This window comes from Balaenoptera borealis (genome assembly GCF_965194805.1).
Source record: "Balaenoptera borealis genome assembly, chromosome: 12".
Lineage (NCBI taxonomy): Eukaryota > Metazoa > Chordata > Mammalia > Artiodactyla > Balaenopteridae > Balaenoptera > Balaenoptera borealis.
In genome coordinates this window covers 34,845,803-34,868,751 of record NC_138869.1, presented here as the reverse complement: position 1 = coordinate 34,868,751, position 22,949 = coordinate 34,845,803, and the positions used below count along the sequence as shown (strand labels likewise).

At 49.8% G+C, this 22,949-nt stretch overlaps 1 protein-coding gene across 2 annotated transcripts in view; it reads right to left on the bottom strand.

Moving 5' to 3' along the window:
* FAM3D (FAM3 metabolism regulating signaling molecule D) overlaps positions 1 to 22,949 on the bottom strand; it is a 65,829-nt gene that overhangs the window by 22,878 nt on the left and 20,002 nt on the right. The window contains exons 2-6 of one of the 2 annotated variants that reach the window (XM_082344823.1): positions 9,987 to 11,823; positions 6,774 to 6,866; positions 6,645 to 6,693; positions 4,344 to 4,451; positions 554 to 574 (exon numbers count right to left, since the gene is read on the bottom strand). In XM_082344823.1, coding sequence (XP_082200949.1) covers positions 554 to 574; positions 4,344 to 4,451; positions 6,645 to 6,657 — 142 coding nt within the window. In that variant the 5' untranslated portion in view covers positions 6,658 to 6,693; positions 6,774 to 6,866; positions 9,987 to 11,823. The other variant, XM_082344824.1, reaches the window with a different exon arrangement.

The following is a 22,949-nucleotide window of genomic DNA, read 5'->3' as shown; positions in this document are numbered from 1 at the left end:
ACAAGGCACAGCTAAATAGCCGCCTCCTCCCTGAAGCCTTCCCTGACACCTTCCCATTGGAAGCAGGCGGCCCTCCTGGAGCCCAGGGCATGTCGCCCCACCTCTCTTGGCACATATGGCCCTTCTGCCCCCTTAGACTATCAGCACCCCCTTCTGTTTGCCTCTGGGGGCCCCTGTGGTGCTCAACATGGCCCTGGTACTTTGGAGCAGGAAACATAAGCCAATTCTGGGGTCATTGCAATGATGATAATAAACACAGCCTGCATCCTTGGGGCTCCCAGCCGGGTCAGGGGATGAGAGAGGGGGGCAGGGTGGGTGCAGTCCAGACTGCAGGCTGGGGGTGCTGGGGAAGGGAGACAGTTGAGCCCCCCCATGAGTCCGAATGGCTGAGAAGGGGCCACAGGGCTGGGGGCTTTGGAAGGCACCATCAGGCCATGGAAAGAGTGAGCCGGGCAGACTCTGGGAACCAAGTTTTTTCTAGAACCTTCAGGGCTGGGACTAGAGACCCTGGAACACCTCACCCTAAGGGAAATGGGGCTGAGTCGACACTCACGGTTCTCCTTGTAGAATGAACCTGTTGGAGAGAAGACAGCATCTGGTTAGAAAGTGCTTTGGGCCCCTGCACAGGGTGGATGCTGGGGGCTGGGGGGTGGGAAGAAGGGAATTCAGAGAGGTGTTGGCCTGGCCAGGTGCGGTCCCTGTCCCGTGGCAGGGGTTGAAATGAGTTGAAAGTCCCATCTGGTCTGGAAGTCCTCCCTAATTTGCCACTGTCACCACTTCTCTCTCTCACGCGCAAACACACACACACACACACGCACATACACACAAAGCATGCACAGATGCACACACACGTATGCAATACACTTACACATGTGCATAGACACACACGTGCGTGCGCGCACACACACGCACATACACACAAAGCGTGCACACATGCACACAGACGCATGCAATACAGTTACACACGTGCATAGACACACATGTGCGTGCACGCGCACACACACACACATGCACACAGAGGACTCTCTCATGGTTAAAAAGAAGCAGACCTCTGTTGTGAGGCCCACTGGACTTGGAGCCTGACCGTGTGTGACCACGTGTGAGTTTTCTCCTCTGGGGCTCGGCCTCCTCGCCCGCGCAGTGGGGGCCATCACACCCACTCTCGCCGGCTGTGGAGAAGAGCCAGTGAGAGGCGCCGAGAGCCCTGGCCCCCTGGAATGACGGGATGGTGTGGCTGTCACTGCTCGGGCCCGGAGCGTCCCTTCCCGACTCCCGCAGCTCCGAACGTCTGAACAGGCTTCACGTCTTAGCTGTGCCGCGTCCCGCTTATTTCTGCGGTTCTACGTCCGGTCTCCCACCAGCTGGGTGCTAATTCCTAGAGGACAGGGCCCCCACGGGACACAGAAATGCCGGCGGGGAGCGGGGGAACTCTCCTTTTTGGGGGACACCCACACTGACACACTTTCCGTTTGGTCCTTGAGAAGCTGTCCCCCTACCCTTGCCTCCAAGGCCCGAGGGGTATCACGTGTCCCAGGCTGGGCCAGTTATAGCGTTACATTCTTCTGGAGTCGGAGCCCTTCTAGGGGTTGATATGTGGCCCCGGGGGAGAGAGAAGCATCTTTCAGCTGAGCTGCAAGGTGAACATCCAGAGAGCTGGTAGCCACCAGGCCTGCCTGGGAGAGAAAGCTGCCCATGGAATGAGGTTAAATAGCAAGGAGCAGAGTCCAGGGACACAGAGATAGACTCTGGGGCCTTTGTTGGGGCCCCTAGATCCAGCCACACCTAAAGTCTGATGCCGTGGGCTTCCCAATGACCTGACTCAAAAGACATCCCATTTTGTTTAAACCGCTTACAGTTGGGTCTGTCACTCCTGTCTGAAAGAACCCTGCCCAATTTATGAGGTAAATCAGAAATTCTTTAATCACCTGATTTCTGTGCCATGGACCCCTTTGGTGATTTGGAAAAGCCTATGAACTCCTCTTAGAGTAAATTTATTCCCACTTCTCTTGAGACAATCAGCACTTCCTACTCTACCAGACGGCAAGTTATTAAATGCATAAAATAAAATAGATTGGATTAAAAAGGAAACCAACTATGTATCAAGATAATAATAAAAACATTAGAAAATTTTGTGCTATAGTAATATATGTGCTTTCATATTAATGCATGAAATCATCAGGTGGGGTGCATGCAACCAGGTCAGGAGTGTTTGAAGTAAATGAAGGTTCCCCTTTCCGTGCCTGAGCACACCAGTGGTTTTGGATGGCTGCTTTTCCCACTGGTTACATTTCCTGCCACTGTAAGCATTTTACAAAAGACTCAGGTCATGTTAATGCACTTCCATTTTTGTATATTCTATACAGTAAGTCCCCTATATATGAATGAGTTCCATTCCGAGAGCACATTCCTAAGTCCAATTTGTTCGTACGTCCAACAAAGTTAGCCCAGGTACCCAACACAATCGGCTATATAGTACCGTACTGTAATAGGTTTATAATACTTTTCACTCAAATAATACATAAAAAACAAACACAAAAAATAAAGAAAACATTTTTAGTCTTACAGTACAGTACCTTGAAAAGTACAGTAGTACAGCACAACAGCTGGCATACAGGGGCTGGCATCGAGTGAACAGGCAAGAAGAGTTACTGACTGGAGGAGGGAGAGGAGGTGGGAGACGGTAGAGCTGAAGGATCATCAGCAATAGGAGAAGGAGGGCAAGCTGCATGTGACAATGTATGCCAGACACGTGAACGAACTCACGTGACTGGAGCTGGGGCCACGTGTTCCTCATTCTGGGGTCTTTGGGACCTAACACAGAACAGTTGCTTGATGATCGTTGGGGGGAGTGTTGATTTGTCAAACCCCAGGTGGTTGACTTCTGAGAGGGAAACAACATCTGCGGGCTCCTTTCAATTACTCCCCTCTCCCACCCCAAGCTGAGGTTCTCTTCTCTAGAGCTTACTCCTGAGCTCCCCTCCTGCTCTGAGCCTCCTGTGCTGGTCTGGCACATCTCCTCCAAGTCCAGCAGCACAGCCAAGTCAATCTCTAGTCTGTAAAAGTAGGGCCTAAGATATGTATCCATATAAATCATCCTGACCTGGGTGCGGGCCATGCTCGACAAGAAGCACATGAGGTAAGGGCCCTCTGAGATTCCACTGGGGAAGTCTGTGTTAGAGACAGGGTGATTGGCTTCTCACTGCTGTGAAGCCATGAGCTGGTCTGGGCCACTAGAGGTTATTATGTTTGATTATGTCGATGGAGGTGGTTCTTGGTCTTTAAGGAGGACGAATCCAGAGGTAGAAATTCCTTCCCTTTCTCTCCTTCCTTTGAAAGGATTTGGATCTGGGAGACCTGTGTTCTCATTCCTGTTCTGACATCTACAAGGGACATTTGGGCAAGTTTCTTAATTTCCCTGAGCTTCTCTTTTTCTCGGACCACACATAAAACCACAACATGAGGTCATGCATGAGTCCACTCCACAAACATACCATGAATCACCCCACAGGGCATTTGTGCAGATTAAATGAGACCATGCATGTAGAGCAGCTAGCATCCATCACCCATCCATCATACATCCAACCATCATCCACGTATCCACCCATCATCCATCTATCCATCCATCATCCATCTAGCCATCCACCCATCCATCCCTCTTTCTTTCACTTATCAAATGTTTCCTGAGCATCTGCTCTGAGGTGCTAGAGAGATGGATGTACACAAGGCAAAATTCTGGCCATCAGGAAGCTCACATTCTATGGGATGGAGATAGGCAACAACCAAGTAAACAAATAAACAAACAACCTAATGATGGATGATAATGATGTTCTGAAGGGAATAGGCTGACATGAAAGACTCTAAACTGAGAAAAGCGGGTGCAAGTATAGCTGGGGTGGTAACGGAAGGCCTCTCTGAGGCAGTAACATTTGAGCAGAGGCTTGAAGGCTGAGAAGGAGCTGGCCACAGGGAGGTCTGAGTGAAGAGGGTTCCAGGCTGAGGGAACAGCAAGTACAGGTGGAAGGCACTCAAGGTCCGGGCAATTTTCTCCCTCCCTTCTTTTCTTCTTCCCTCTGTCCTTCCTTCTTGGGTCACATTTCCAAAATGGCCCTTGATGCAGGCACATGTTCTGGCCAGGGCCTTGGGACACTTCTCTGGCCCCCATGGGCTCCCAGCCTTCCTGACAGCCTGGGGGTTCCTCTTCTCCCACCCCGAACGCCTCGGGTCCCAAGGGCAGTCCTCACTTTGCCATGTCTGGCCACTTCCTGGGTCACCCAGGGATAGAATAGATCCTTGGCCCCTAGCCCTGGTCCATAGGCCTTGCCCCAGTAGCGAGCTCCACTCACCCATCCAGCGGGGCAGGCGGTTGGTTTTCATGTTGAAGTTGATATAGCTGCGGACAAAGACCCATGTGATGACCAGGCAAAAAATGAGGGCCAGGAGGTGAAGCAGACCTGCAGAGCAAGGAGATGCTGCCATGAGACCACAGCACCAGACCACATTGCAAGGCCAGGCAGCAAGACTACATGTGGGTCCTTCCCAAATCCCCTCAGTGAGACCACATCCTGTAGGTCCGGACCCTGCCCACACTGTGGACCAGTCCACGGCCTGCATGGCGAGGCCAGTGTGAGTCTACGTGATGACCAAACAGTGAGATCATGCTGCAAGGTTACAGGGCGGTGTTCCCCAAAGTAGGGCCGCTGGGAGGGAGGGTTAGAAATGCACCTTCCTGGGCTCCACTTAGCGCTCCAGAGAGCATCTCTGGGGTGAGGCCTGGGAATCAGCACGCTGAGGGGAGGCCTGAGAACTGCGGCAGGAGAGCAGGAGGCAGGTGAGCCCCGGCATGGGAGGCAGGAAGGCTCAGGGCGGCCACCTGCCGCTGTGTGGCCTCAGGCAGGGGCTCAGCACCTCTGAGCTGGGGTTCCTCAGTCACAGAGCAGACGGGGTGATGCCCTTGCTGCCGAGCCCGTGGCTTGTTGGGAAGGAGGTTATAGTTGTCGCCACTAGGCAGCCTCCAGGGTGGCTTGGGGGTGGGGCTGGTCTCCTGTATTTTCCATCCACTCCTCCCGAAAGCCACCACAAATAACTCACACTTCCACAGTGAAGTATTGCTCTCTGTAGGAACACGCGCCAGCCTAGCCGACGCGGCCTCCCCTGCCTCACAGCCGTATTGCTCCCCATCCCCTCATGCGTCACTGAGGAGGAACTCCACACACATGATGGACCACCAGAGCCCCCGGCCGCTCTCCCTTTCCTCACTCTTCCGGCAAGGCTGCACCACACCTCCCACCTCAAGGACTCTGGTGGTCCCACAGCCTTGGGTGTCAAATCTAACCATCAGGCCAAGTTCCCTTGCTCCTTGCCTGACCTCCCTCTCCATCTATGGCCATACCACCCTGAACACGCCCGATCTCGTGTGACCTCCCTCTCTGCACCCCCCTTGCTCCTCAGCCCTGAATTCACCTGTGGCCTCCTGCTGGTCTCAAGCTACTGGGGTGGGGGAGAAGGCCCCCTGGATCCCATGGGGCGGGGTCAGGTCTGTGGGGTCCTCGTCTTCTAGGGCATCGGCTCACATTATACGGCGCTCATTTTATGTCGGGTACTGGGCGAACGGCATTTACACACATTATTTCAGTTCATCCTGGCAGTAACCCTCTGTGTTGTACGTTATTGATTACCCCCATTGTACAGATGAGGAAACTGCAGCTGGGAGAGCTGGTCACTAGGCTAGTAAGTGACAGGGGGGACCTGAACCCGGGGAAGTAAGCTGACTCTAAAACCCGTGCTTGAGACTTCCCTGGTGGTACAGTGGATAAGACTCCACGCTCCTAATGCAGGGGGCCCCGGTTCAATCCCTGGTCAGGGAACTAGATCCCACATGCAGGCCACAACTAAGGAGCCGGTGAGCCTCAACTAAGGAGCCCGCAAGCCGCAACTAAGACCCAGTGCAACCAAATAAATAAATCTTAAAAAAAAAAAAACTCATGCTCTTCACGGAACTATATTTAATATCCTGTGATAAACCATAATGGAAAAGAATATAAAAAAGACTGTATATATGTATAACTGAATCATGTTGCTGTATAGCAGAAATTAACACAACATTGTAAATCAACTATACTTCAATAAAAATAAATAAATAAAACTCGCTCTCAACTTTCTCCTGGTGTTTGAAAATATAAATGAATTGTGTCAGTTTCCTATTTGGTGCCTCAGTTTCCCTACCTGTACAAAGAGGGTACAGTATGAGGGTGTAGACCAGAAGGCAAAGGCCTCTCCTTGTGCCCAGGCTTGTGGTTTGAGGATTCTAGAATAGCCCTCCTTGAGGCAAATATTTTGTCTGTAATTGCCAACCACAGTGAAGTATTTCCAAGATAGGGTGAATCTCCATGATCCCAGCCAGATGGGGCCATGGTGCTGAAGTTTCTGTAGTCCTTCAGCCTTGAGGCAGGAAGTCACCTCTTATACTCTTGCAAGCTCTCCCTGTATTGGTTTCCTCCTGGAATTCTGGCCTGACCAGTTGAGAACAAATAAAGCCAAGTGACCTCTGAGTCCAGGATGGGCAGACACTGCTGGCAGAAAAGGATTTCCAAAACCAGTTTCAGACCTCAACGTTGAGGCTTAGAATCCTCAGAGCCTGGCCCTACCTGACACTCTCATTCTGTCCAGGTGAAGAGTGGCTTGGGGTCAGTGTTCCTGTGGAGAGAAGAAAATAAAATTGGAAACTGGTATCTAGGGTCTGAAAGTGAACAAGACTGAAGATGAGGAAAGGGTACGTAAAATGGAGGGGATCACGGTCCTTTCAGTTTTGTTCCTCATCATCTGCCATGTGTTCCTTCTCTGCCTCCACCTCTTCTTCACTTTTGCCCCTGTAATTTTGTATTCAATTCAACATGCCTTTTTTGAATGCAGAGATTAGGAAGCAGAGGAAGATGAGGTCTACCAGTCACTGTCCCTGGAGGATTGATTTATTCACTCATCCATTCATCTATCCATCCATCTTTTCATCTTCCATCCATCCATTTGTCCATCCATCCATCCACTTGTCCGTCCGTCCGTCCGTCCGTCCGTCCATCCATCCATCCATCCATCCCTCCATCTACCCATGCATCTATCCATCGTTCTGTCCTCCAGCCAGCTGAGAGGCATTGGGCTGGCCAGCCCCGGTGAAACCGTTAGGGAGCAGAAGCTCAAGTGATCTTTGCTGATGGACCAAAATTCAGAGTAATAGGGACCCACATAGCACAGGTGAGCTTGCACCAGGTGCCATAGATGCACTATCACCTTCAATCCTCATAGCTCCCCACTTTAGGGGTAAGTAAGCTAAGACTCACCATTGTTAGGCCCACAGTCATTCAGCTTGCAAGGGTCAGGGCAGAATTTGGATGCAGGTCTTGGCTGCTCAATCCCCACAGGGAAGCACTGCCAGTGTCTTTTGTCTCAGAGGAGAGTTGAAACCAAAGTTTCCTCCCTTCCTGAGTCCTGGGCTGGGGTAGGGTCAGCCTCAGTCCCACCACTCCGCTGTGCCACCCCCAGGTACCAGTGACTTGGCAGTGTTGAAAACCCTCAGGAGGTCTCTGGAGTCTAAGAAGAGGGGAGGGCAGGGCTGGTGGTCGCTGTCCTGGGTCTCAGACCCCCCCGTAGCCATCTGGAGGGTCTCTGACTGCAGTGACTTGCTTCCACCACTCTTCCTGCACCTCCACCCCAGAATCCTCTTTGTCCTAAGAATCCATCTCAACAGGCACTGTGTCCAAAGCCCAACTGCCAAGGATGCAGACAGGAGACAAAAGACCTGGACAGCACCTGGCCCCGAGGCGGTCGGGCTGGGTCAGTCCTTGGTATTTCAACAACAGCAACAGCAAAGGCAAACCCACGTTTCCTTCTGAGAAGGATGAAAATCCTCCCATCCACCCTGGTCCTACCCCTCTAGGACCTTCCAGGAGAGGAAGCTGAGCTATCACCTGGCCCCACCCACAGGGATTTTGTAGAACTTTACATTTCTGAAATTCGTATTACCAACCTCTTTTTAGATACAAAAATATACTGTGCTCTTGAATGTTCTCAGGATGTGACCTACAGTCCAGGAACCCAGGCCTCTGGATGAGGCTTAAAGGACATCCTGTGGGGTCCCCCATGTGAGGAGGAGCCAGGAGACCCGGGGGCTGAACAGGATGGAAAGACAGGCACAGTTGTGACAGATGAACGGACAGACATGGATATTCATGGAGAGAGTGTCAAGGAGACAGAGATGAGAGAGACAAAAACAAGGACAAGGGGGAGAGGCACATGGCAGAGGTACAGAGACAGAAAGAGAGAAAGAAGACAGAGCAGAGAGACAGGAACAGAGGACGAGAAGGACAGAGAACAAGTCCTCATGACAGGCTTACACCCGGCTTCAGAGAGGGAGTAGAGAGACAGCATGGGGGCACACACCTGGGCAGGGGGCTAGCCTCTCACGTGGTGCTCATGCCAAGCAGGGCTCCTGGCTTTAGGGGCGGGGGCGGTGAGGGCTCTTCTGGCCTGACGTCCCTTCTGGCCAAGTCCCGGTGACCCCCTCAGCCCTTGCAGAGCTCGCTGGGCTCCTGAGTCCCCAGCCCACTCACCCTGGCAGCCAGCGGGGGCTCTGGAGCTGGATCTGAAGGTGGGGCAGGAGGGAGAAAGGCACCTGGGACAGGTATGCAGGTGGGGCAACAATTCTCTCTGCAGCTACCCAAAGCCCAAACAGTTTCCTTCCTTCCTCCTTGTTTCTGGGGTTACTTCAACCTGTTAGTCAGGTTACGAAATTGTGAGGCAAAGGCACAGGAAGAAACATCCTGCTGCCCTGCCTGCTGGCTTGACTGGCCCGGGCACAGATTCGGTGGCCCCAGGGCAGAACTGGGTCACAAGGTAGGTGGAGGGGGGAGGGGGGCGGGTGGGAAGTAGGAGATGGAGGGGGGGAGGTAGGAAGTGGAAGGCACGAATGGCTGAAAACTGCCCCACTCCGACCTGACCAGAGAGCCCATGGTCCACCCTCACTGTCCATGAGCCTCTCCATTTTTCCTGTCCTTCCCCCTGGACCACTTCTGACTTCTGGCTTCAGGTCTGGCCCTGTGCGTTAGCCCCAGGCACGCTTTGCCTTTCCGCAGCAGGCCTTGTCTTCTGCAGGCTTGGTACAGCGCTGAGCACTGAGGAGGTGCTTGGTAAATATTCGAGGACTGAATGAATTGGATTCCTGCGTAGTCCTGGAAGGTTAGGAAGATGAAACCACCAGGTAGAGAAGGAAGCTGAAGTTCAGAGAGGGCAAGTGACTTGTCTAAGGCCACACACCAATTGTGGATTTTATTCCTGAAGCATTCTCTGAGCACTCGTTGGAAGGCAGGCTGTGCATGCCCTAGGAATGGGGATATGGCTGTGAGCAAGATGTGCCCTGGAGTACCCCTGGGCCTTTGGTATTGCTGGTCCCTCTGTGTGAACACTGCTCCTCTGCCTCTTTGCCTGAAACATTCCTACTCACCCTTCAGGTCTCAGTGTAGAAGTCACTTCCTCTGGGAAGTTTTCCCTGACCCTCCAAATCAAGATTAAACATCTACCTGAGGTCTTGAATGGGAGAACACCCTTCATGGTACCCCAACCTGTCAAAAGGGGCTGACCAATCAGAGCACTGTGATTCCTTGTGATTGGTTCAGGGGGGAGCAGGTGACCCAAGCAAGGCCAATCAGAGTTTTTCCTGGGATGGATCTATGGGAACTGGGGAGAGGGAGGCGCTCTTCTCCTTGATGATGCTAAGCTCAATGTCTGTAATTCTGGGGCTGCTGGAGTCCCTTTCTCAGCCACTGCAACACATCACCTCCTGTTATAGACAAGTCCCACAGGAAGATGCAAACGCAAGGGCTGAGCAGCAGGGGCAGTGCATGTGGTCTTGGTCTTAAAAGAGACAGGCAGCAAAAAGCATGTGAAGTCAGGAAAGAGGATAGATTTGGGGATTAGACAGGCCTGGGTTTGTCACTTACCAGTTGTGTGTTTGGGGGCACACGCCTCTGGGCCTTGGCTTCCTCCTTTATAAAATGCGGGTGACGCTATTTACCTGTCCTGAAAAAGATGCCAGGCAGGGAGGCCACCTGTCTAGAAGGGGTTTGCTGCTCTGACAGCGTCCGCCCCGTCTCCTCCCTGTGGGCAGTCCCCATTCGCCCTGCTGCTTCCTGCTAGCATAACCCCATGGCAGGATTCCTTTACGGATGTTTGCTGTTTCTGTGGAAACAAAATGCCATCACAGCATCTTTCTGCCAGCTTGTTTGTGATATTTCGTAATGACCCTACAGGAGGTGGGATGTCAGCTTCTTCCTGTTTCCTGGAGCCTGTTTCTTGGAGCCTGTTTCCTGTTTCCTGAGCCTTTCAGCTCAACCTTGACCTGTCCCAGAGTACAGATAGATGAAGAAAGGGTTACTTTCTCTCCAGGCTGGGAAGGTTGAGGAATGCACCCTGATGGAGAAATAAGTGGGTATTTCCCCTGATTAAATGGTCTATGGTCCCTGTTGAGCTCAGGATAAAGGCCGAAGTATTTCACGTGGTTTAAATGGCCTTGCATGATCTGAGGCCTGACGTGAGGGTGACCTTGCCAACCTCATTGGGTACTGCCCCCACTTCACACTCTGCTCTAACCCCCAGAACTGCCCTGAGTGAGGTTCTCTCCCCTTCCAGCTTTGCACGCATTGTTCTGTCTACCTGGACTGCCTTCCCTGCCTCGTCCCAGTCCTCAGGTCCTTACCCAGCAGCCCTTTGTTGTTGGAAAGACAGAATTCAGAAGCTGTTTCCTAGCCCATCACAGGGATCCAGGCTTGGCCAATAGTCATTTCAGAATCAGCCCTAAGTTGCAGGGAAAAGGGACACTGAGCTCTGTGAACATGCTCTGCATCTTGCCTGTTGTGGGCATTGGACACAGGTCAACTTCGAGGTCTGTTTACCAGGGCATTTCTAAGGGGGTGTGAACTTGAGGCCAGATAAAGAGCTTGGAGAAATCAGGTTGCAATGAGCACCGGCTGTAGCTTTATGTCTGCGCTTTCAGTAGCTTTAGTCCTTCAGCTCTTCCAGCACCTCCTGGCAATCAGGCTTCCTCCTATCTGCCCAGAGCCACACCTCAAATTACAGGCACACCTGGGGGATATGGTGGGTTCAGTTCCAGACCACCGCAATAAAGCGAATACTGGAATAAAGCGAGTCACACGAAATTTTTGGTTCGCGAGTACATATTAAAGTTGTATTTACACCATGTTGTAGTCTATTAAGTGTGCGATGGCATTGTGCCTAAATAAACAATGTACATATCTTAATTAAAAAATGCTCTATTGCTAAAAAATGCTAACCATCATCTGAGCCTTCAACAAGTCGAAATCTTATTGTAGCAGTAACATCATAGATCACTGATCACAGAAACATATAGTAATAATGCAAAAGTTTGAAGTATTGCAAGAATTACCAAAATGTGACACACGAAGTGAGCAAATGCTTTTGGAAAACTGGCACCGATAGACTTACTTGACACAGGGTTGCCACTAACCTTCAATTTGTAAAAAATGCCGTATCTGAAAAGCGCAAGGAGGCAAAGCATAATAAAATGAGGCATGCCTGTACTGCTCAAATTCCAGATCCTTAGTTCCTACAAAGCAGGAAAAAACCCATTTAGTTATACCTGGCAGAAGAAATGGCAAACACATGGCATACCTGCTGCCTCTTGGTACTCCACTGCCCATGGCAGACATCAACAACCAATCATGGTCTTGGCCTCAGTACCTTTTCAATGTAGCACTTTAGGCAGAAGCAATCTATTCCCACTCCTCTCTTACAGGTTTCCTGGAGTAGGAAATAGCAGACATTCACCATTCTAGGACATACTCTTTGTGTTCTATCACAAGATCCTGTGACACCGCACCTGAGGGCTTTCTCTTGGCCCATCCGGGGGCAGGCTGGGAGAGCCAGGGAGTTCCTGCCCTCAGGAACAGTCCTCAGCTAATATGGTTGAGCATGTGAGGATAATACTTTAGCTTTCTCATTCCTAGACAGGTGATGGAATTATGTCCCCGCAAATTCATATGAAGTACTAACCACCCGCAGTATCTCAGAATATGAATGGACTTGGAAATGGGTTGCAGGTGTAATTAGTTAAAACGAGGTCAGTAGGGTGGGCCCCGATCCAATATGACTGGTGTCCTTCTAAAAAGGGGACATTTGAACACACAGACACACACAGAGAATGTCACGGAAAGACAGGAGCTATCCTGCCGCAAGCTATGGAACTACCAGAAGCTAGAGAGAGGCTCCTTGCTCCCTGCCCAGTACCTTCCAAGGAAGCCTGGCCCTGCTGACACCTGGATCTCAGGCTTCCAGCCCAGGACGGGAGACAATGCATTCCGGTGGTTTAAGCCACCCCGCCTGTGTACTTGGTTATGCAGCCCAAGCCGACTGGTACAGCGGGTCAGCCCTGAGGTGTGCCCCGCTCTGTTGCCCAGAGTCCTGCAGGGGCATCGGGCTTCATTCACCCACAGCAGCCTGTTGGATACAACACCCTCTACAGTGTCCTTCCCTTCCTGTCCCACTTCCCCAGCTCCCTGCCAGGGCCATCTGGAGTCACGTCCCAGATAAGCTACTTTCTCTAGTGTCTTTTTCTTAGGGTCTACCTCTGAGGAAACTGACTCAACACAGCACAAAATTGATCTGTCCTTCCCTCCCCTTGGGTTTTCCAGTCCTGGGCCCCCTGCCTTCCCACAGCATCACCCTTCTCCCCACTTCTGACCAAGGGCTCTCCCGAAGAAGTAGCCTGGCCCGTGGGTGGCGTGGGTGTGGGTGTGGTCTCTGCCTCTCCGCGCCCACCAGGCCTTCTCACCTGCGTGCCAAACCCCCTCACAGTCTTGTTACCGCTGCCTGGGGGTAGCGACCTGTGTGATCCCAAGCCCAGGAGGCGGAGCCCTCATCTAGCCACCTCCACCTCTTCCTGGGACATGTTTTCCTGAGTTTTCTTCTTTGCAACCCCAGGCCCCGGGATCCCCTCCCTGCACCTCTACCAGGAGAGATGGATCAGACTGTTTTCTGGTTGATCTCATGAGCAAGACTTGTTTGAGCTTGTAATAAAAATAATAAATTATAAATAAAATAATAAAAAGAGCTACCATTTATTGAGTGCTTACTGCGCAGGGTGAGAATTTTACACACCTATCTCGCCAAATGCGCACAGCCACCGATGAATGGGATACACTATTGTCTCCACGTCTTAGAGGAGTGAGCTGAGGCTTGAGGAGGGTGAGTAACATGCCCACGGTCTCCCAGCTGTGGCAGCAGAGCTGGGATTCACACCATTGACAGCAAACAGCAGAGGGTGAAAACACTGGGCACTGCGGCAGGTGGGCCCGAGGCTGGCCCGCACTCCGGCGCCCCGATGAGGAAGGGCAACGGGTGTGGAGGAGTTTTGTGCGTGTAGGAATAAGACTTCACTTGTGAAAAAGTAGGTACTGAGAACCTACCATACAGCACAGGGAACTCTACTTAATGCACTGTGGTGACCCGAACGGGAAAGAAGTGCAGAAGGGAGGGGATATATGTATATGTATGGCTGATTCATTTTGCTATACAGTGGAAACTAACATGACATTGTAAAGCAACTATGCTCCAATAAAAATTAATTTTAAAAAAAGGTATTTTAATTTGAATTCAAAGGATGAACGTTCTCCAGGGTAGATCACATCTTAGGTCACAAATCAAGCCTCGGTAAATTTAAGAAAACTGAAATCATATCAAGCATCTTTTCCGACCACAAGGGATGATTCTACCCCAAGAAAATGTCCTGGCTTCAGGGACAATGATTACATGCCACTGAAGGCTCGAGCTTTCCTTCATTTGAGCACATGAACTTTTGGGGCAGGGATGGTAAATATGAGCATCTGTGCAGCTCTTCTGCTATGCCTTACCCGGGGCAGCACTAGTGAAGCAAGGGCAGCACTTGTTCTGGGTGAGAAGAGGGCTCAGACTTCTCCCCGCCATCTCTCGGGGGCGGCGCACCAGATTTCTGTTCCCTGCAGTGGGGCCCTCTCAGTGTGGAGGGCACGGCCTGGTAGAGATGGAGCCGGGAACTCCCCACAGCATCAGCCTGCAGGAACCAGAGGAAACACACTGGGTGTGGCCAAAGCCTCCCTCTTCTCACAGACAAGCCTGAGACACCACACTGTCATGAGCTGAGCAGGTCTGAGCCCTTCCCGAGTTATCTGGGGATCTCTGTGACAGTTTTTAAAAAAAATCAATTCAATGATTCCTCCTACAATATTTCTTGAGAATCTCTTCTGTGCCATCACTATGCTGGGCAGGGGGCAGGGAGAGAGAAGAGAGCTGACAAGGTTCTCCCCTTCTAGAAACACAAGTGTAAGGGGGGAAGGGACAAGTCCATGGATGGCTATGGGGCAGTGGGACAGGTGCTCTGGTGGGGTTCCTTCAGGAGGCCTCCTGGCCTGGGGGGCTGTCAGAGAAGACTTCCTGGAGGAAGTGACATCTAGGCAGATGAACTTCTCCTGGAAGGTGTCCCAGGCAGAGGGAACAGCATGTGCAGAGGCTCAGAAGAGAAGCAGAACATGATATTCTGACGGTAGAGACCAAAGTGAAGGGGGGAAGGGAACTGAGTCATTAGGACCTTAAGGACTGGGGTGGTGACCTTGGGCTTTGTTCTGAGGTCAATGAGGGGGGTGCAGGAAGAGTGCGCCCTTCTAGCACTTCCTCCTAGAAGCTGTCCCTGAGCCCAGGCTCCTGGCCCTTCCCTGGCACCCTGAGAAGCCTTCCATAATGGCACCTTGCCATGCTTCGTGGGCAGCCCTGATTTTGGGGTTGGCTACCCCTCCAGTGGCTCTCGAGTGCCACCTTCATCCATTGCCCCTGGTGCTAGTGCCAAGGCACGTAGTAGGTGTGCAGTAAGTGTTGTTAGAAGGAAGTGAGTGCCTTCCGTTTGGGAAAGAAAATAAAGGAGGGAACAAACACACAGGGGTTGCTCCCTCCAGCTAAATGGCATCTTCTTTACGACCCGGCACACAACATTTTTCTCTAAAGTTGAACTCTGTCTGGAGGAGTTAGACTTCAGAACCTAACAAGCATTTTCTGGGAATGCCACCTCGCCATTTTGCTCGTCATCCCTGGAAATTCTGTGGACTAAATGTCGTCACCAAAGGTGGGGGTCGGGGGGTGGGGAAACTATCTGTTCTTCCGTGGGCTTCTTTCTGTTCCACCCATGCATGGGCAGGGGTTCAATGAGAGGGATGAATTCTGCATGTGTGGGTGTGGGAGATGGAAATGCTACAGAGGGAGTGACAGGGTCCCGGGGAGACAGACTCAGGAAGAAAGAGAGAAGACTGAGGTATAGACCTGGTGGTGGGAATGTAAATTGGTACAGCCACTATGGAGAACAGTATGGAGGTTCCTCAAAAAACTAAAAATAGAGCTACCCTATGACCCAGCAATCCCACTCCTGGGCACGTATACGGAGAAAGCCATAATCCAAAAGGATCCATGCACCCCAGTGTTCATTGCAGCACTATTTACAATAGCTAAGCCATGGCAGCAACCTAACGGTCCATTGACAGAGGAATGGGTAAAGAAGATATGGTACATATACACAGTGGAATATTACTCCGCCATAAAAAAGAATGAAATAATGCCATGTGCAGCAACATGGATGGACCTAGAGATTATCATACTAAGTGAAGTAAGTCAGACAGAGAGAGACAAATATCATATGACATCACTCATATGTGAATCTAATTTTAAAAATGATACAAATGAACTTATTTACAAAACAGAAACAGATTTACAGATACCAAAAACAAACTTACGGTAACCAAATGGGAAATGTGGTGGGGAGGGATAAATCAGGAGCTTGGGATGAACATACACACACTGCTATATATAAGATAGATAACCAACAAGTACCTACTGTATAGCACAGGGAAATCTACTCAATATTCAGGGATGACCTATATGAAAAGAATTTAAAAAAGAATGAATATATGCATATATATAACTGAATCGCTTTGCGGTACATCTGAAACTAACACAACATTGTAAATCAACTACACTCCAATAAAATTAAAATTAAAAAAAGTTTTTGCTAAAAGAAAAAAAGACTGAGGTAGAGAGACATGAAGAGAACGAAAAAGATGTGGAGACACTAAGAGACTGAAAGTGACAGACATTTGGACAGACATACGAGCACCCACGTGGGTTCACTCGCACCCACGTGGGTTCACTCGCACAAGCACGCACAACACACACCTGTGAGTCAGGGCGTTGCTGAGTCTCGCCTGGAACCAGCGGATGCGTGTAACCCCATCCAGACCCGGGTGTCCCTACCCTGAGTTTCCAGTCACTCCCCAAGGCTGTCCTGAATGCTTACCGTTGTGGCCCAGGCCTGTGTGAGGTCATCACAGTAACCAGAGGCTGCATTTCATTCTCTAAATGGTCCTTCCTGTAAACTCTCAGTATTTATAGGCAATTATTCATCATGTCACCAATACAGAGGAAGACAAACAGCGAATAAATCCATAAACAATAAGGCTGGTGGCTGGAACAATTTGTTCTAGTGCCATTTATTTCAGAGGGAAATAAACCCATTACTTCCATTATGTCCTGTTTTAATTTTATTTATTGGTTTTAATGGTCTTCTCCAGCTCTTGCCAATGGTAGAATTACTGGGCCATGCAGGGCCGTGCAGCCAGAGATGCAAGGATATGTGAGAAGGTTCAGGGCTCTGAGGGCTTTTACTCCCAACTTCCTGGGGTGTGTCCCAGAATAAGGCAATAAATACACATGCCAGGTGCTGCTCTGAGACTCTTCCTTGTTTTAACTAATTTAATCCCACAGCAGCTCAATGAGGAATTTGAGGAAACTGAGGCCCAGAGAGGTCAGGTCTCACAGATGGTAAGAGTCAGAGGAAGAAAAGATCTCAGAGGCAAAGCAGACAGAGATGAACCTAGGAATCCACACTCTTAACCGATAGCCCTCCTCTCTACCAGGGCTTGGCAGTTTTCTGTGAAGGATCAGAAAGGAAATAATTTTGGGCTTTGTGGTGCCCTATGTTCTCAGTCATGACTGTACAACTCTGCCGTCATAGCGGGAAAGGATGTAGACAGAATGTAACTGAATGAGTGAATGAATGTGGCTATGTTCTAATAAAACTTTATTTATAAAAACAGGTGTGGGACTGGATTTGGCCGTGGGTAATGACTTGCCGACCCCAGCCCTGGGTGTAGCCCCTCTTAGCCCTGGCTCTCCCTCTGCTGAGCCTCAGCCGACTTGGGTTTGGCTTAGCCCTGGTGGTGGAGAAACAAGGCTTCCGTGGGATAAGAGGGAGTTTCTAAGATTCTATCTCTCCTCCTTCTTTGCCAACCACTGCCCTCCTCAGGGCCCTGCTCGCTTTGGAGGGAGGCCTCAGCTGCCTGTCCTCGGGCCTCATGTGGGTTTTTAGAGGGACTTTCCTTCCCGTTCACCTGACTGGATTATCACCTGGAGGTGCCTTGCTCAGTGCCTGGCACCCTGGAGGCCTCCAGTAAACAGCTGCTCTAGCCGTATTTGCACCTTCAGGTTTGCAGAGGCCTCATCTGACCTGGGCATTGCCGTCTGTATAACATGGTGGTTAAGAGTGTGGGCTTTGGGGCCCCATCTGGGTTCTGCCATGGGACTGTGGACACAATCTTCTTTCAGCCTCAGTTTCCTTGTCTGTCCATGGCCATCACACTCCCTAATATAGTGAAGATTAAATGCAAGAATGCATCCAAAGCATATGGTACGGAGGAATTTGTTAATCAAGCAGGCCCCTTGCCCTCTTCCTTGGGGATGCCCCCTTGTGCCCTCCACTCTCCCTCCCAAGGAGGCAGAAATCCCTCCAGGATGAGAGAAAAGTGTGCTCTGAATGGGGAATGGGTTCTTCCATGACCTGACAGAACAGTGGGAGAAAGGAGGAGGTCGTCTGGCTAAACACGCAGACTCTTCCCCTCCCCTCCAGCGTCCAAGGGGACAGGGTGACCTCAGGCTACTGGGCATCTTTGGGTACAATAGCCTGCGGGGCTAGTTTCTGCCACCAGAGTTTTTCTTTGCTGAGAGCCTGGCTGTGCATCACCAGAGAGGACTATCTGAATCAGGATGGGGCTGCCTGGAGTTTCTGGGTTCGTCCTCTGAGCCATGGCAGGCTTGCTGTTGGCCTGTCTGAACCACTTCAGCAGGTCAAGCATGAGAAAATTCACCTCAGACTCAGTGGGTAATTCTATTCCTTTTCGTCAGAGGCAGCTGGGTCTTGGCCTTTTTGATTAGCCAAGATGCCGGCCTCCACAATGACATCAATGGGATGTTGGGAAGGCACTGGGAGATAAGCCTTACATAGGGAGGTGTGGGATCCAGAGATGTCTGAAGGAGAAAGAATCTTAATAATAATCAAATTAATGATTCTAATAAGTATTATTATTCGTCTGCCAGTTTTGAGTCCTTTTATTTAATCTTCCTAACAATCTTGTGAATCAGATTCTTTTTTCTGATTGACGTATAGTTGGCTTACCATGTTGTGTTAGTTTCAGGTGTACAGCAAAGTGATTCAGTTATATCTTTTTCAGATTCTTTTCTCTTATAGATTATTACAAGATATTGAGTATAGTTCTCTGTGCTATACAGTAGGTCCTTGTTGGTTATTTACTTTATATTTAGTGTGTATAATTTGATCCCAAATGCCTAATTTACCCTTCTCCCTCTTCCCCTTTGGTAACCGTAAGTTTGTTTTTTCTCTCAGTGAGTCTATTTCTGTTTTGGAAATGAGTTCATTTGTGTCATTGTTTTAGATTCCACATATAAGTGATATCATATGATATTTGTCTTTCTCTCTCTGACTTATTTCATTTAGTATGATAATTTGTATGCAAACACAAAAGACCCCGAATAGCCAAAGCAATCCTGAGAAAGAAAAACGGAGCTGTAGGAATCAGGTTCCCTGACTTCACACTATACTACAAAGCTACAGTCATCAAAACACTATGGTACTGGCACAAAAATAGAAGTATAGTTCAATGGAACAGGATGGAAAGCACAGAAATAAACCCACGCTACTATGGTCAATTAATCTATGACAAAGGAGGCAAGAATACACATTGGAGAAAAGACAGTCTCTTCAATAAGTGGTGCTGGGAAAACTGGACAGCTACATGTAAAAGAATGAAATTAGAACATTCTCTAACATCATACACAGAAATAAACTCAAAATGGATTAAAGACCTAAATGTAAGGCCAGACACTATAAAAGTCTTAGAGGAAAACATAGGCAGAACACTCTTTAACATAAACCGTAGCAATATTTTTTTTTGATCCTCCTAGAGTAATGAAAATAAAAACAAAAATAAATAAATGGGACCTAATTAAACTTAAAAGCTTCTGCACAGCAAAGGAAACCATAAGCAAAATGAAAAGACAACCCACAGAATGGGAGAAAATATTTGCAACCAAAGCAAACGACAAGGGATTAATCTCCAAAATATACAAACAGCTCATGCAGCTCAATATCAAAAAAACAAACAACCAAATCAAAGAATGGGCAGAAGATCTAAATAGACATTTCTCCAAAGAAGACATACAAATGGCCAATAGGCACATGAAAAAATGCTCAACGTCGTTAGTTATTAGAGAAATGCAAATCAGATGCTTTCCTTAACTGCATTTTACCCATGAGGAAACTGGGGCTTAGAGAGATTAAATGGTTTGCTCAAGGTGACACAAGTACAATGACATGCAATATTGCCATCTGTTACCTTAGAAACTAATTAAATGAAGGAGGGGTTGTTGGACCTAGGATTTAGTAGACATCTGTTGCTTTGGTCATCTGTCCAACAACCATTCTCTCTTATTCTGGTGACTGCTCTGATTTTCCTTTGGGACCCCTGTTCTCCCACTCCTACCCTTCAGCTGGGTAGGGCTGACCCCATCCTCTGGCTCCAGGCCTGGCCATGTTGTCCAGGTGTAGCTGATGAATGTGTTCCATCTCTTGGTCACAGAGGTAGGATCAGAAATGGGCAGGTGACCCAAGTGGGGAAGATCAGAGCTCTCCCAGGGATTTTTATGGACTAGCCAGGAAAAAGGAGCTGCCTTCCTGTTGGGGTTTCTGAGTTGGGGCTACTTAGAACTGGAGATACTGACAGTTATGTTTGCCACCATGTGAGGAGATGCTGCTGAGAATAAAGCCACGTGGAGGAAAGGATCCCAGAGATAGAGTCCTGGGGATGTCATTTGAGCCCTAGATCAAGCCTTGCTTGAAGTCAGAGTTATGTATGGACTTTTCCATTATGTGAGCCAATATAGGTCCTTTGTTAGGCTGGTTTGAGTTTGCTTTTCTTCACTTGCACCTGGAAGAGTACTATCTGACACACAAGGATTTTCCTGTTTCAAACCACAGTTACATCTATGAAAAAGACTCAAATTAAATTCCCAACCTACCCCAGCCCTCCTGAGGTTTGGACACCTCAGCCTCTGCAGAGGCCTAAAAATTCAGGCCAACACTTGGCTTTTTCTCTGTGGTCTCCTGAAGGCTTTCTACCAGAAGCCACGTTGTTCCTGACATTTTCACCAGAATATTCCTCTAACACACAACCCACTGTGTCTGCAGGATGATCTGAGTCCTTGGCACTGTGCCCACTCCCAGCCTCTCTCTTGCCCGCCTGTTGACTCCCAGCTCCCACCTCCAGGCCTCTGATCCTGAAGTGATCCTGCGCCACCAGGGCAGCCCTCACCTCTCTCCTGGGGATCCTGTACTTTGTGGAATGCTGCCTCCTGTGTGAGATCTCTCTGCTGCGGCCTGTGTGGCTCTCTCCTCAGTGTGTGTGTGCAGAGAGGGATGTGGGGACAGAGGCAGCAGAGCGCACGGACCCTGGGGCTGGACGGCGCAGGCGCAAAGCCTCTCTCTACCGTTCAAGCCCTGCCACCTTGGCCAGGTTACCCCACCTCCTTAGGCCTCAGCTCTTCACCTGTAAGATGAGGATAATAAGACCTACCACGCCACATTGTTATACCGAGATGAGATAATCCATATAAAGCCCTTGACACCATTCCAGGCACACAGTGAACCCTCAGTATGACCCGCCTAGGATGATGACTGTTGCTGGTGTTGATCACATAGAACCTGTACACATCTCTTTCCCAGCGCCCCACCCTGACTTTTACACTCAGTCATCCAGCTATTATTTCATCTGATAGACTGTGAGCTCCTGAGATAGCGCCTAATCATTTTTAAATGCCCAACAGCACGCAGAGTGCCCGGCACGTGGTACTGCTCAGCTCTGACAACAGCTCCACTCTGTATCCTGCAACTACTAGGTGCCAGGCATTGTGATAGGCGCTTTACATTGTCTTTTTCAAAATTCACAGCAGTCAAACCTCCAAGGAAGTTATAAATGTCCTCATTTTGCTGAGATAAGGGAGGCTCAGACAGGTGAGGCACCGTGCCCAAGGAAACAGCTGAAAAAAAGGCGAGGTGGGATTCAAACTCCAAAGGCAGTGCTCTCCCCATGACTTTTGCACCTTTGTCTCTCCAGGCCACCTCCCTGGGGAGCAAACCTCAGCGCTTCCACCGCTACTTCCCACAGCCTCCCAAAGCAAGAGACTGGTACCAACCACAGGATGTGTCTGCCCCTTGCCAGGGTGCCCGACCTGTGGGACTCCAGGCTGGAGGGAGGCTACCACCCACACACAGACAGGCTGGCCGCTGCCCATATTAGATGGGCTGGTGTCATCTGAGGAGAAGCAGCAGCCCAGCCCAAGGACGTGCTGGCAAACCACAGCTTCAAGTATCCCCCAGCCCAGGAAGTGCCCCTCGGCTCTGCAGCCTCCCAAATTGCTACTGGAACGGATGAGCTGGGCCTGTGTGTAAACATGGAGTGGAGCTCAGAAAGAGATGTGTAAACAGTGACCAAAGACAGAAACCCCAGTGGCAGTTGCTTCTCCTGGATGAGCCCAGCACATCTAATACCGGCTGGTGTGGTGTGGCTTCAGGCGGGCAGCGGCCAGCCTGTATGGGGGGCTGGCAGATGCACTAAAGCAGGCAGACAGATGGACGGACTGGAGCAAATACTGGGCAAAGGCAAACTCCTCCTCACAGCTGTGCTTGGCCTGGGCATGACCACTTTGCAGACCTCACCTCCCACCCCCAGCTCCTGCCCTCTCCTCCTCCCCCCCACTCCCCCCCTTCTCTTAGATCCTGCGGTGTGCCAAACGCTCCCCTCCCCTCCACTCCTACCCCGAGAGCATTCCTCCACAAATTTAATCTCAGAGAAGTCTGTTCTGATTCCTGGGCTATCTCCTTTATGGCACATGTCAAAACTGTTTTGCAATGACTATCTGAGCAAGTTCTCTTTTACTTTCTAGCTGGAACCATATCTGTTTTGCTCTAGTCTTGTTAATCACTATATCCTTGTGCCTGACATGCAGAAAGTGCTCAATTAATGCTCACCGAGGGAATCATCTGGAAGGATACTCTTGCACCAGCTCTCTTCCAGCCATGGACTCAGAATGCATCATTGAGGCTGCATAGTGGTGGGGAGCACAAATTTTGCAGCCACACTGCCCAGGCAAGCTGTTTAATCTCTCAGTGCCTTGGTTCCCCATCTGCAAAATGGGAGTACTAATGGCGCCTTCCTCAGAGAGGTGATATGAAGAGTAAATGTGTTATTACATAGATACTACTTAGCACAGAGCCTGGCTAAGTACATAGTAGGTGCTGTTTTACACTTTAGTGATTATTATCCTAGGCGCCTAGACAATGAGAAGTACAGGGAAAAATAGGGGCGATCCAGACTATTATTCCCATTTTACAGATGAGAAAACTGAGGCTTAGTGAAAGGGACTAGGCTGACTTTACCCAGATAGAAAAATCTCTCAAGACCATGCATCTTTTTTGTACCTTTTCAGGTGATTATTTTCAGAGA